The 12,436-nt window shown below is 43.0% G+C and overlaps 1 protein-coding gene across 10 annotated transcripts in view; it reads left to right on the top strand.

Annotated features, from left to right (window-relative positions):
- mllt3 (MLLT3 super elongation complex subunit) overlaps positions 1-12,436 on the top strand; it is a 174,634-nt gene that overhangs the window by 124,657 nt on the left and 37,541 nt on the right. For all 10 annotated transcript variants that reach the window (XM_085983961.1, XM_085983964.1, XM_085983970.1 and 7 more), the window contains one exon: positions 10,507-10,588. In XM_085983961.1, the coding sequence (XP_085840087.1) occupies positions 10,507-10,588 (82 nt within the window). The remainder of the gene's footprint in view (positions 1-10,506; positions 10,589-12,436) is intronic.

The raw sequence follows: 12,436 nt of genomic DNA, 5'->3' as shown, positions 1-12,436 counted from the left end.
TGTTATCTAGTTAAGATTACAGTAAAGGTTTTCAACTTGAACATAGCAAGTTTGCTCAAGATATAACCTAGTACATAACTACCTTGGATTCATATTGATTCTTTCTGAACTATCCGCTCTTTCTAGTATAATGTTTACAAGTACTTGTATTTCTTGTAAATGTGTATAAGTCTACTTTTGATAACTATACTTAATACAACTCTTATTGTTGCCAAGATCTATTGGTATTTAAATGAAAGATATTGGGGGGGAAAAAGACAAAACTATCCTTGAGTGTTATTTTTAAGAAATGAGAGCCTGGAAGAGAGATAAGTGTTGGGTTCTGTTTTTATGAGTTCCTTAGTGGTGTCTGGCTAGCCAGAGCATGTGTTAGGGGATTGTGATTTATTGAAGACTCTTGACCATGTGTTTACTGTCAGCTAGACACCCAGACAGACAAACAGGCTGTAAATTGCATTAAAAAAACATCAAAGTACATCTCATTCTCCCCAGAAACCTATCGACTTTACTATGGTTTGCCACCCTAGTTGGTCCTCTCTGCTTTTAGTAGTATCCTCATCCTTTCACAATGGTCAGATCCTGGTAATGGTCTACTTTATCACCATTGTGCTTTGTGGTAGCTTTTGATCACCTCAAATGCATAATCCACCCTTCATGTCAAAAGCTATAATTATAAAATGGATCTTTCAACCGGTTTAGAGAGAGCATATTGGTTTTTACAGGTGTGGCATAAATTAGTTTGACTGTCTTTCCCCTTCCACCCTTCCTCCTGATTACTAGAAACTTATTCAAAAGGAAAACAAATTTTCTAGGCTGCTGTTCACAATCTAATGCATAGAAGTCCACTGGTCAGCATTGAAGCAACAATTGGGGTCTTCAGCGAATGCAATCTCCACTGATTTAAGTATTTTTACATTTTTATATATATCTGGCCTAGATTCTCTTGTGTGCATATTATTGAGCATGATGTCTTTAAAATGTTGCTAAAATTACTTCCATATTTTCTTAATATCTTTGGAACTGTGGAAACAGAGATGGCAGCAGTAATCTGTTGAGGTCCTCGCACATAAAAGACTTTATAAAGTGAATATGATGAAGATGATACCATGGTTTCCTTTGGATCAGCAGGAGGGCACTCGGGAAAAAAGAGCATCTTGGAATGCTGTAAATCTTCTGATGGGCCAGTGCATAAATGAGCATCTCGATCCAAGTCTCATTAGCTTGTCTGTGGGACCAGAAAATGAGTAAAACAGGAAGAAGACATGGGATGGTCCCTTGACAGCGGAAACCAACATTTATTTATTTTTTGCGGGGGAGAGGGAAACGAGTCTTCCTTTGTTGCAGGACGCCTTCACGCTAATTCTGGTCCATGAACTATCCATTCAGCGATTAGTAGCCACAGGATAAGTGGTCAAATGCCCCAAGTGAATGATGCCATAAATACCACAGTCTTTGGGATAACCGCTTGTAAAACTGTCAAGAAACAGATTTAGTGCCAAAGATTGCCTCTGCTTTTTAGAGGTGTCAAAGCCAGCAGGATGGTAATCCTTTTTCATACATAGAACCAGCAGGACAGCTTTGTACTACTGAAAAGAATGCTTGCTGAATTCATAGCGGGCAAAACCTTACTAAGATTGCTACTAGCATTGATCATTCCTGCTATAAGGTTGGCTCTTTAAGTTGTTTTCACCTATCTTTAAAAAAAAATCATCCTATGCATGGAGAATAAAGTGATTATTTATCGATTACTGTTAAAAATGTAATGGGGATTTAATTTCATTTGAGAGGGAAATTAATAAATATAAATGAGAGCTGTGATCCTTTCCATCTGTGTATTTAATTCCCATTTTATCAAAATGAATTGTCCAAAATGACTCTATCTTGGAAGTTTGGACTATGATTTGCTAACTACCACCATTATCCCAATTTAAACATATAACTATCAAATAAGTGGTTTTTGCTGTTAATATGCACTCAATTTTATAACTACTCAAAGTGGGGTTGACCATATCATTCCAAAAGGTAGGCATTGAAGTCTTAGATTTTTTTATTTTGAGGATGACTTGAGTTGTTACTGGATGACTAAGATGAAGTGCACTTTTTAAAATTGACTACCTTAACTTGATGCCTTTGCTTCACACACAACCTGTATTCCACTATACCTATCCTCAGTTTTAATGTAATTTGCCACGTATGCTGTAGAACGCAGATAGTTAGACCATGAACAATTTGCAATTTCCAAGCACCAACTTAGTTGCATTAAGAGTAATGAATTTCTTTAATATATAGTCCAAAAGAACAATTAGTCCATGAGGTCCACATCCTAGGGTCCAGATTTTCTTGGTTGTTTATTATCTGAACCCTAAACTGGATTACTGCTTTGTAATCATTCTCTCTTTAATCCAAAACATCAGATTTTTTGTTTATGCTCGTTACTAATATTTTTGAACTTATCTCTGATGAGTTCACATCATTGAGTTTCCAGGTTGAGGTTCAGCAAAACCTTCACTTGTCTACCTTCCTGGTCACTCCCAGTAATGCAAACCGATCATCACTCCAGGTCCAAGAGGAACAGACTTGAGTGTATTTGGAGCACAACTGGCTTAACATCCATCATACCTGGCTTGATTACATCAAGCTGTACTGAGCCTTCCCTGTCCTCTGCGTAAACTGCCCAATACTCTTAGATAATCCTGGAGAGCAAAGATAGCTTCCGGCTTCTTTTCTTTACTTTATAGCTAACTGTCTCCTTAAGGCCTTCTCCCTGCCCCTTCTATTCTTGTGGAGCTTACGATTTCTTTGTTGTCAAGATATAGACCATTCATTCAGCTGCCTCTACATCTTTCAACTCCTTCCACACACCCCTCTGGTCATCAAGTCAGGCCTCCTCCTGCCCTAGCCTTGAATTCCTATTCTAATTTCACCCCGTCCCCTCTCTGAGCCCATTTTTGTTCATGAGACTCAGTACCTGCTCTCTTGACCCCATTCCCACTAAACTGCTTACCACCCAACTTCCCTTTCTGGCCCCAATGCGAGCCGATATTATAAACTGTAACCTCCTGCCAGGCACTGGCCCTCTCTTTCTAAGCTGCCATCATCATCCTCTTCAAAAAAAAATGTCTACACTTACATGTCCTTGCGAACCTCTACCCATTTTGAACCTTCATTTCCTCTCAAGTCCTTCAACGTGTTGAAGACTCCCAAATCCATGCCCATCTTTCCCACTAATTCCTATTTTAATCTCTCATCTCCACCCCTCCCACTGCACAATGGCCCTAACCCAAAGACATAGACAATTCTTTGACTGTGACCATGGTGCATTTAAACCCTGCAGCCTTTGACACGGACAGTCACACCGCCCTCCTCCAACATCTCTTCTCTGTTGTTCAGCTCAGTGGGGCTGCCCTTGTTTGATTCCATTCTTACCTGTCCAATTGTTGCCAGAGCATGTCCAGCAATGGCTTCTCTTCTCCCCCGCCCCACCCTGCCTATATATGCACGCACGCACGCGCGCGCACACACACCTGTGAAACAACCTGTTGGATGAGCTGCAATTTCCTTCAGTTAAGCTTTGGGAAGACTGGAGATAGTGTTCTTAACCTCTGCCACAAACTCGTCACCCTTCTCCATCCTCCTCCCCAGCCACTGTCTCAGGCTGAGCCAGGCTGTTTCAGACTTATCCGACTCAATCCAAAGCTAAGCTTTTGAACCTATATCCTCTCCATCACAAAGACTACATACTACATTCCACCTCTAACATTGGTTCCCTCTGCCCCTACCTCAGCCCATCTCTGCTGAATCCCTCATCCATGCAAGTTGTCACCTCCAGACTCAAATGTTCCAATGTCGTCCTGGTCAGCCTCTCATCCGAAACTCTTATCATGTCCTGCACAAAATGTGCAACCGCCTCACCTCAACCCATTGAAGTTCTGTTGCTGGCCATGCCTACAGCCGTCTTGGCCCCATGCTCTAGAATTTCTCCCTAACCCCCTTTGCCTCTCCAGCTTCCTCTCATTTAAGACCTTCCATGAAGCTGACCTTCGACCAAGCTTTTGGTCACTCCTCCTTCTTTGCGCTAAAGACACTATAAAAAAAGCAAGTTGTTGAGAGGAACTGTGGGGACAAAAAGAAGCTGAGTGATTATGGGAACAGAATGAAATTAGATGGGCAAGAGATGTGGCAAAAACAGCAAGAGATGTTCAAGAGACAGACTCTGAGATTGTAGTGAAAGATAAACAGGGCGTCCAACAGAGAAGAATCCGGGCACAGGCAAAGGCTGCAGAGTCAGAGACACAGTCTAGGAGGACAGTGTCATCAGGAGACCGATGGAGAAAACAGAAGAAACGGGCAAACATCTGGAAAATATGGGGATGCACGCATCACGGTAACAGAGAAATGAGGCTACAGATACACTGAAATCTGTGGATAGTGTGATAAAGATTATCATAGACTAAAACACAGGCACACTGACTTAACAAATGCGTAGCGATCAGGTAGACTCCTAAAGGAAAGCACATTCCTTGGAGGAAGAAAGCGGCATGGATACGAGAGCTCGCAGCAATACAATTAAGGCACAAACATCAGGTGAGCAGAGCACTTGCAGAGATCAATGCCATGAGAGTTTTTACATTTCTAATTCATTTACGGGATGTGGGCATCGCTGGCAAGGCCAACATTTCTTGCCTTCGAAGCTAGTGGTGAGCCGCCGCCTTGAACCGCTGCAGTCTGTGTGGTGAAGGTACTCCCACAGTGCTGTTAGGTAGGGTGTTCCAGGATTTTGACCCAGTGACGATATATTTCCAAGTCAGGATGGTGTGTGACTTGGAGGTGGTGGAGTTCCCATGTGCCTGCTGCCTTTGTCATTCTTGGTGGTAGAGGTCGCAGCTTTGGGAGGTGCTGTCGAAGAAGCCTTGGCGAGTTGCTGCATTGCATCTTGATAATTTTATCCTTATTTTTTCAAACACTTGGTACATTTTGTTGGGGACTTTTTTTTCAACTTTACACTTTCTTTAGGCTGTTGTGCCTGTGGTCACTGTTTGAATAATGTGCAGACCAAGTAAAAAAAAAAGGATTTGACAGTTTAAGATTTCAATGGCTGACAGCAAGTAATTTTTTTCATTTGTGCCATCTTCACCTTTGCTATGGCCAGTTGAAATTAATAATAAATGGCCCTTGGGTCCAAATTTTGCTATCTTTTTTAAAAAGAAAATCTGGTCTCTGTGGTGAAGTGGCCAGTTCTGGTTATATAACTTTTCTTCTGAAACAAACATTTCCAAAAATTCACTGATCAGCAAATTGTGGCCTCATTCAGTCTGAGTGCCATTTTGAAAGTGACTTGAGTTACTAGGAATTGTGTGCAATTGAAAGGTTGCCATGCCATCACTCTTTTTTATGGTTCCATTGCTTAGTGTTTTTGGTTGTGAGCACTTAATGGTGAATTAAAGGGAGGTAATGTTTTTTTTCCCGAAATGCTTCTCTTTTTGCCTGCGCCCCCCCCCCCCCCCCACAATCCTTATTACCCTAGTAGACGAAGCTGGATTGTTCGTGGGGTGGGGGGGAAGCAATTACAGGTTGTAAATCACTCTGCTCATTAGGATGGTACAATTGCTTGATTTATGAGCAGAAGCAACTGTTAAGATCATCAAAGATGTCTGCGTGTAAGTGGTTTTAGTTCATGGCTTGGTTTAAATGCCACAAAAGTCACACTTTTAATGTGGTTCAGGTATCCATGCAGAATGATTTGCCACATCATGGAACAGAGATTCTTTAATAGTCCAGTTTTCGTGGTGGTATTTTGCAGTAATGACAACCCCACTGCCTCATAAATCATGAGACAAAGGCCTAGAAATTCAGTCGCGTTTGCGCCCACTTATTGGCTATAGAGTGGTTTGCGCCGGAAGTTTTTTAGCGCCCGAAATTCAGTTGGTCCCTAACATCGGCGTTAGCCGGTAGCGCTGCGCCGGCACCGATGACGTCATCGGTGTGCGCAGCGCCCCGGTTCCAATGCTATTCCGTGCCGATGGCCAAATTCAGTTGCGGCCGCCTCGCCCGTAGCGGCCGCAAACAGCGTTTGAAAAACGGTGCCTTGCAGCTCCGAGAGGCCGGCGGATAAAGGTGGAGGGGCGGCCGGCGGCCGCCTGGCCGCACCTCCCTCCCCGGACTCCTGCACCACCACCCCCCGCGGCATTGGTGTCTGACTCCCGCGAGCCCGGCACTTCTCCGTGGTGCCGGGCTCATTTGCCGGGGGAATCCAGCGGCGATCTCACGGCTGCAGGCAGCTCCTCCTTAAGAGAAGGAGGAGGCCTGCAGTACCCCAGCCTGCCGCACCGCATCGGGTGCCACAGCGGCAGCTGGACGCCTGAAACTGACTTTCATCGCCCCAAACGAGGCGGCCAAACCCTGCAATAGCGCCCGCCTCCGTCTTGGGGCGGCGCAACTGAATTTCAGGCGGGCGCTACGGGAATCCGGGCGAGCGCAAAATTTCAGGCACTAAAGACCTGGCGCGGCGATACCGAATTTTTAGCCCAAAGTCTTACACATGAGATTTGGTAAGAAATCAGGAGTTGCTATTTTTCTTCCAAACATAATCCAATATAGATTGACTGTTTGTTTATAAACCTCATTAGTGGCTTTATTTAATCCCTAACAGGCCACCGCTCTTTCCAAAAACTATATTACTGCATCTGAAAATTGGTGGCAGAACCTTTAGCTGCCTCATCTCTTTCTTTTGTGCAGGATTTATATTTCCTACACCTTCCTTCATAAAGTGTTTCCCCTTTTTGCTATAACTGCCCTCACAGCTTAGTTTCTGGTTTTCACACATGGATTAAAGGAAGCCTTCTGTTGCACACCTCGTAGTTTTGAACCATAAAGAACCGTTTCGACACTCATCTTGTATGCCTCATACTTGAGCTGCTTTGAAAATTTACTATCCTAAGAAAGATCAAAATTTCATACTAATCGATGCAGATTAATTATTGTATATTAATCTATGCAGATTGTTGATCCAGTCCCGGTCCCTGCTATTACTGGGGATGGGCTGCAGACGCTGGACGTGCAGTAGAAGTCGCTGAATCATAGAAAAATAGGAGCAGGAGTAGGCCCTTCGAGCCTGCTCTGCTATTCAGTATGATCATGGCTGATCCTCTATCTCAATACCATATTCCCGCTCTCTCCCCATACCCCTTGATGCCTTTTGTGTCTAGAAATCTATCCATCTCCTTAAATATATTTAGTGACTTGGCCTCCACAGCCTTCTATGGTAAAGAATTCCACAGGTTCACCACCTTCTGAGTGAAGACATTTCTCCTCATCTCAGAGATCAATGTCCTACCCCGTATCCTGTGACCCCTCGTTCTCTGGCCCACTGCCGCCAGCTGATCCAGGTTGGGGGTCCGGGAGCTCGGGTGCCCCTAGCCGAGGTCGTCGGCCAGGAGCAACACCACCCCGGGGCCGGCATTGAAAATCTTCTATCATATGTAAGATCAAAAATCCTCAACCAGCGAAGAAGTAGTCAGCCCCGCCCTCGCCCCCTCCCCCGGATCATCCTGCAGGGTCAGCCAGTCAGTGTCTTACTGGCATGGTCAAGCCTCCTTTTATGCTTTGCGAAGATTCCATCGAACCGTGCCGGTCAATCAATCAGTGTTCAGGTAACTGGAGCCTGTCCCCTTTCGAAATTGGAACATTACATATAAACTAGAGGCACGTGGGGCACACAGGCAGAGTTTGCTTTCCCCCCCCCCCCCCCCCCCCCCAGAAGTTCTGGTTTGGAATTAATCAACCGTTGAACTCTCGAGTTTTCTGAGTTAGATGGCGAATTGGAGGAATTTTTATTAAAATTTCACAAGAGTTTGCATTACTGATTTAGTTACTGACACAGAAACACGCAACTCGTGGGAATTACTTGGGGCTGTGTACAATAACGAAATGTCTGTGGGACAGAATTGACTGGTAGAGACAGGGTCAGGAAGTTGCTTTCACTGAATGTCAGGGGAACCAAGGTGTTGTCCTAGGATGTGATGCACCAAGTTGGAGAATTCTTGAATTTCTTTTTCAGAAGGTGGTTTTTTTAAAGGTTGTCTTTATGTATTCAGTTTATTTTCTTGTACTGCTTTATTATAACCAGTTATTTCGAAATAGGTTACTTTTATATTTTTAAAGGCTGATGTCAATTTCAGCTAAATCGTACAATTTCAATGTAAATCTCAACACTAGAGGACTCCAGAAGGAGCATCCTGGATTTTATCTTTATTAAATGAACTTCATTGTGGATGTTATTGGGAATCAATTGCATGCAGTGCTTGGTCATTGATTTTGATCATGATACCTGCTATCGGTCAAGCAAAAGATGTAGAACCGGATGAAGGAGGCTCGTGTGAAGCATAAACGTCGGCAAAGATTTGTTGGGCTGAATGACCTGCTTCTGTGTTGTAATTACTATGCAATTAGAATCATAGAATGGTTACAGTACAGGAGGCCATTTGGCCCATCGAGCCCATGCCGGCTCTCTGCAAGAGCACTTCAGCTAGACCCACCCTTTCGCTGTAGCCCTGCACATTTCTTTCCTCCAGGTACTTATCCAATTCCCTTTTGAAAGCCATGATTGAGTCTGCCTCCACCACCCTTTCAGGCAGTGCATTCCAGATCCTAACCACTCGCTGCGTAAAAAAGTTTTTCCTCATGTCGCCTTTTTGGTTCTTTTGCTAATCACCTTGAATCTGTGTCCTCTGGTTCTCGACTCTTCTGCCAACGGGAACAGTTTCTCACTATCTACTCTGTCTAGACCCGTCATGATTTTTGAACACCTCTATCAAATCTCCTCTCAACCTTCTCTGCTCTAAGGAGAACAACCTCAGCTTTGCTAGTCTATCCATGTAACTGAAGTCCCTCATCCCTGGAACCATTTTCAGAAATCTTTTCTGCACCCTCTCCAAGGCCTTCACATCCTTTCGAAAGTGCGGTGCCCAGAATTGGAGACAATACTCCAGTTGAGGCCGAATCAGTGTTTTATAAAAGTTCATCACCACTTCCTTGCTTTTGTACTCTATGCCTCTATTTATAAAGCCCAGGATCCCATAGGCATTTTTAACCACTTTCTCAACCTGAACTGCCACCTTCAACAATCTGTGCACATATAACCCCTTTGTGCATGTATACGCCCAGGCCTCTCTGTTCATGCATCCCCTTTAAGATTGTACCCTTTAGTTTATATTGCTTCCCCTCGTTCTTCCTACCAAAATGTATCACTTCGCACTTTTCTGCATTAAATTTCCTCTGCCACGTGTCTGCCCATTCCACCAGCCTGTCTATGTCCTCTTGAAGTCTTCTTGAAGTCTATCACTCTCCTCATTGTTCACCATACTTCCAAGTTTTGTGTCATCTGCAAATTTTGAAATTGTGCCCTGTACACCCAAGTCCAAGTCATTAATATATATCGAGAAAAGCAGTGGTCCTAGTACCGACCCCTGGGGAATACCTTCCTCCAGTCTGAAAAACAACGGTTCACCACTGCTCTCTGCTCCCTGTCACTGAGCCAATTTCCTATCCATGCTGCCACTGTCCCTTTTATTCCATGAGCTTCAACTTTGCTGGCCAGCCTATTATGTGGCACTTTGTCGAATGCCTTTTGGAAATCCATGTACACCACGTCAACTGCATTCCCTCTCTCTTACCTCATCAAAAAACCCGATCACCAAAAAACTCAATCAAATTAGTTAAACACGATTTGCCTTTAACAAATCCGTGCTGGCTTTCCTTAATTAATCCACACTTGTCCAAGTGATTGTTAACTTTTTCCCTGATTATCTTTTCTAAAAGCTTTCCCACTACTGAGGTTAAACTAACTGGCCTGTAGTTGCTGGGTTTATTAAAAGTATTTATGTAATGCTATATTATGTAACTGCCCCCATCAACACAAAAATCTAGAATTTGAGTGACCGAAGTGGTTAAGGGGTGTAATCTTATTTTATGGATTCCAGTAACAATTATTAACTGCTGGAGCAAACTCTTGCTGAAATAAAAAGGGGAAAAATCATAAATTATGAAAATCTGAAACCGGAACTACTGGGAGTATATGAAAAATGAACAGACTGGTTAATATTTCAAGTAGAGGCAACTGACTAAGGTTTCCACCATGAATATTTACTCTTGGTGAGACTGTTGTCCTGTAATAACTCCTGGATATAAAAAAATAATCTCAAGTCATAATTTTGGGTTTTTTAAACTCTGTATACCAATTATTATTATTTCTCAGCCCTGAAATATAACCCTTTGCTGTCCCATGTTTTAATTTGAGGGAGAGAAATCGGAACAGATTTAGCTTTTCATTCTGTTTTACATACATTTTCAAATAAGGAACCTGAAGAAAATATTGTACAAGCCAATATTACTAGCAAGCAAAGATGCTTTAGAATAGCTTTTATAGGTAATTACTTTGGTTAAATATTTGGCTAGCTTACTGCAACAATATTAACTCTGTTTTTGTCTTGTGTTTTTATTTTGTTGAAGTCTCAACAGCCAAGCCCTGCTGGCTCCAGTTCCAGTTCAAACTCCAGTTCAAGTTTTACTCCATCTCAAAACAACAGACAAGGTAAAGATTTGAAGTATTATCCATTTATATCTTTTCTATACCATTGACTATTTTCTACACTTCTTGAAGCCACCTCTGTTACCTCTTTACAAGGATAAAAGTCCCACTTTCTCCATGTTTTCCATTCACAATCATGTCCTCTTATACTAGAAGTCAGTCTTGTGGTTCTTTTAACTGCCTCCAGGACTTCAGTGTACCAGTAGAATGAACACTGTACTCATGGTATGATCTGATCAGAGCATTACAGACTTTGAGCATGACTTTCTCTGCATTGGATCTTATCTTTTGGTTATATAGTTCTGCGTTCTATTTACATTGCTGATTCTTCTGCAATAAATGGATTTGTTGAGCCTACTAAAACACTTGGCTCTCTATTTTATCTGTAGTTATTTCAGCACCGTTCGTGGATGTTTTATCACTTTTTTCTTCCTGTGTACAGTAATTAACACTTGTCAGCATTTTATCTGTCATTGTTCCACCACTTTCATATTTTGTTTAACTCATTTTGTATTTTCCCTGATTCCACTGCCAATTTTTGCTATCCAAGCTTTCAAAGAAATTTAGAAACACTAGGGTTCCTAACACATCCCCGGGGCATGCCACTCAGCAATCTTCTTCTTCACACCTCTCTTTCCCCCCCATGCCCCCAACCTCTTTCACTCTTCTCTTTCCTGAGCACTATATTCCTATATGTTATATTCATTCATTACCATCCTCTGGGGTCAGCCATATTTTAGTACCAATTTGTTGTTCCTATTACCACAACAGTCTCTATTTCAGGCATCTTATTTCTAATGCCTCTAATGTCTTTCATGTCCTCGGTATGTTCACACCTTATTCTGGATTTGCCTAGTTTTAGTCTACTCGCTTCTGGTATCGTGTTCCTTCTGTGCCTCACTGCGTTATTCATATCTGCCTGTTGTATATCTTCCACTCTTTGATCTGTCTTCTGGGATCCAGCTTCCCTTCTCTCTTCCTCCTTTCTCCATCAACCTAGCAAGTTTAAATCATTCTCAACCACAGCCTCGGTGGTCCTCACGAGTTCATGCTTTGTTTAGATGCAGCCAATAATTCCTGTACTGGCCTTTTTTGTCCTGATATTCCTAGTTAAGAGGAAAGAATTTTTATTTAGATAATGTATTTTACATCCTCAGTGAGTTGGTAACCAGAAGTCATAGATTTAAAATAATTGGCGAAAGAACTAGAGGGGAAATGAAGAAACATTTTCATGGAGGGTTGGCAAGATTTGGAATGCACAACCTGAAAGGGTGGTGGAATCCGATTCCACAGGAAATTTCAAAAGGTAACTGGACATGTATTTGAAGAGGACTGATTTGCAATTACGGGGAAAAGATTGGGGTGTGGGACTAAATTGGACAGCTCTTTCAGAGAGCTGGCACGGGCAATGGGGTGAATGGCCTCCTTCTGTGCTGTAAGAGTCTATGGGCAGGATTTTCATTGGGCCGTGGAGGCGGGATTGAAGGCGTGTGGGGGGGTTAAAATCTCAATCGGGGGGCACAAACCCATCCCACCTCCATGCCAGTTTCAAAGGAGGCGGATACCCGACCTGTGCTGGGAGCTGCCTCCCCGAGGCGGGAAGGGGATTAGTGCCAATTAACTGCCTGTTAACAGGCAGCTTTTAGCCTAATCCCTATTTTTATTCGTGAAGTGTGGGATTCCCGATGGCTCCAAACCACGCCAAGTTAGCGAGGCGGACCGTCGGGCTGAAGGGCTTGGAGGGTTCCAGATGTCTGTTGTTCAGGTGACTGATGGGTGCGTGAGTGCAGAAGTAAGTGTGTTTGGTGTGTGTAAAGTGTTTAAAGAAGTTTTACTTACCTTTTCTTTACA

Source organism: Somniosus microcephalus, chromosome 1, assembly GCF_052327205.1.
Source record: "Somniosus microcephalus isolate GS21.2 chromosome 1, FLI_Smic_1.0, whole genome shotgun sequence".
Lineage (NCBI taxonomy): Eukaryota > Metazoa > Chordata > Chondrichthyes > Squaliformes > Somniosidae > Somniosus > Somniosus microcephalus.
This window is presented reverse-complemented; position numbering and strand designations above follow the sequence as displayed.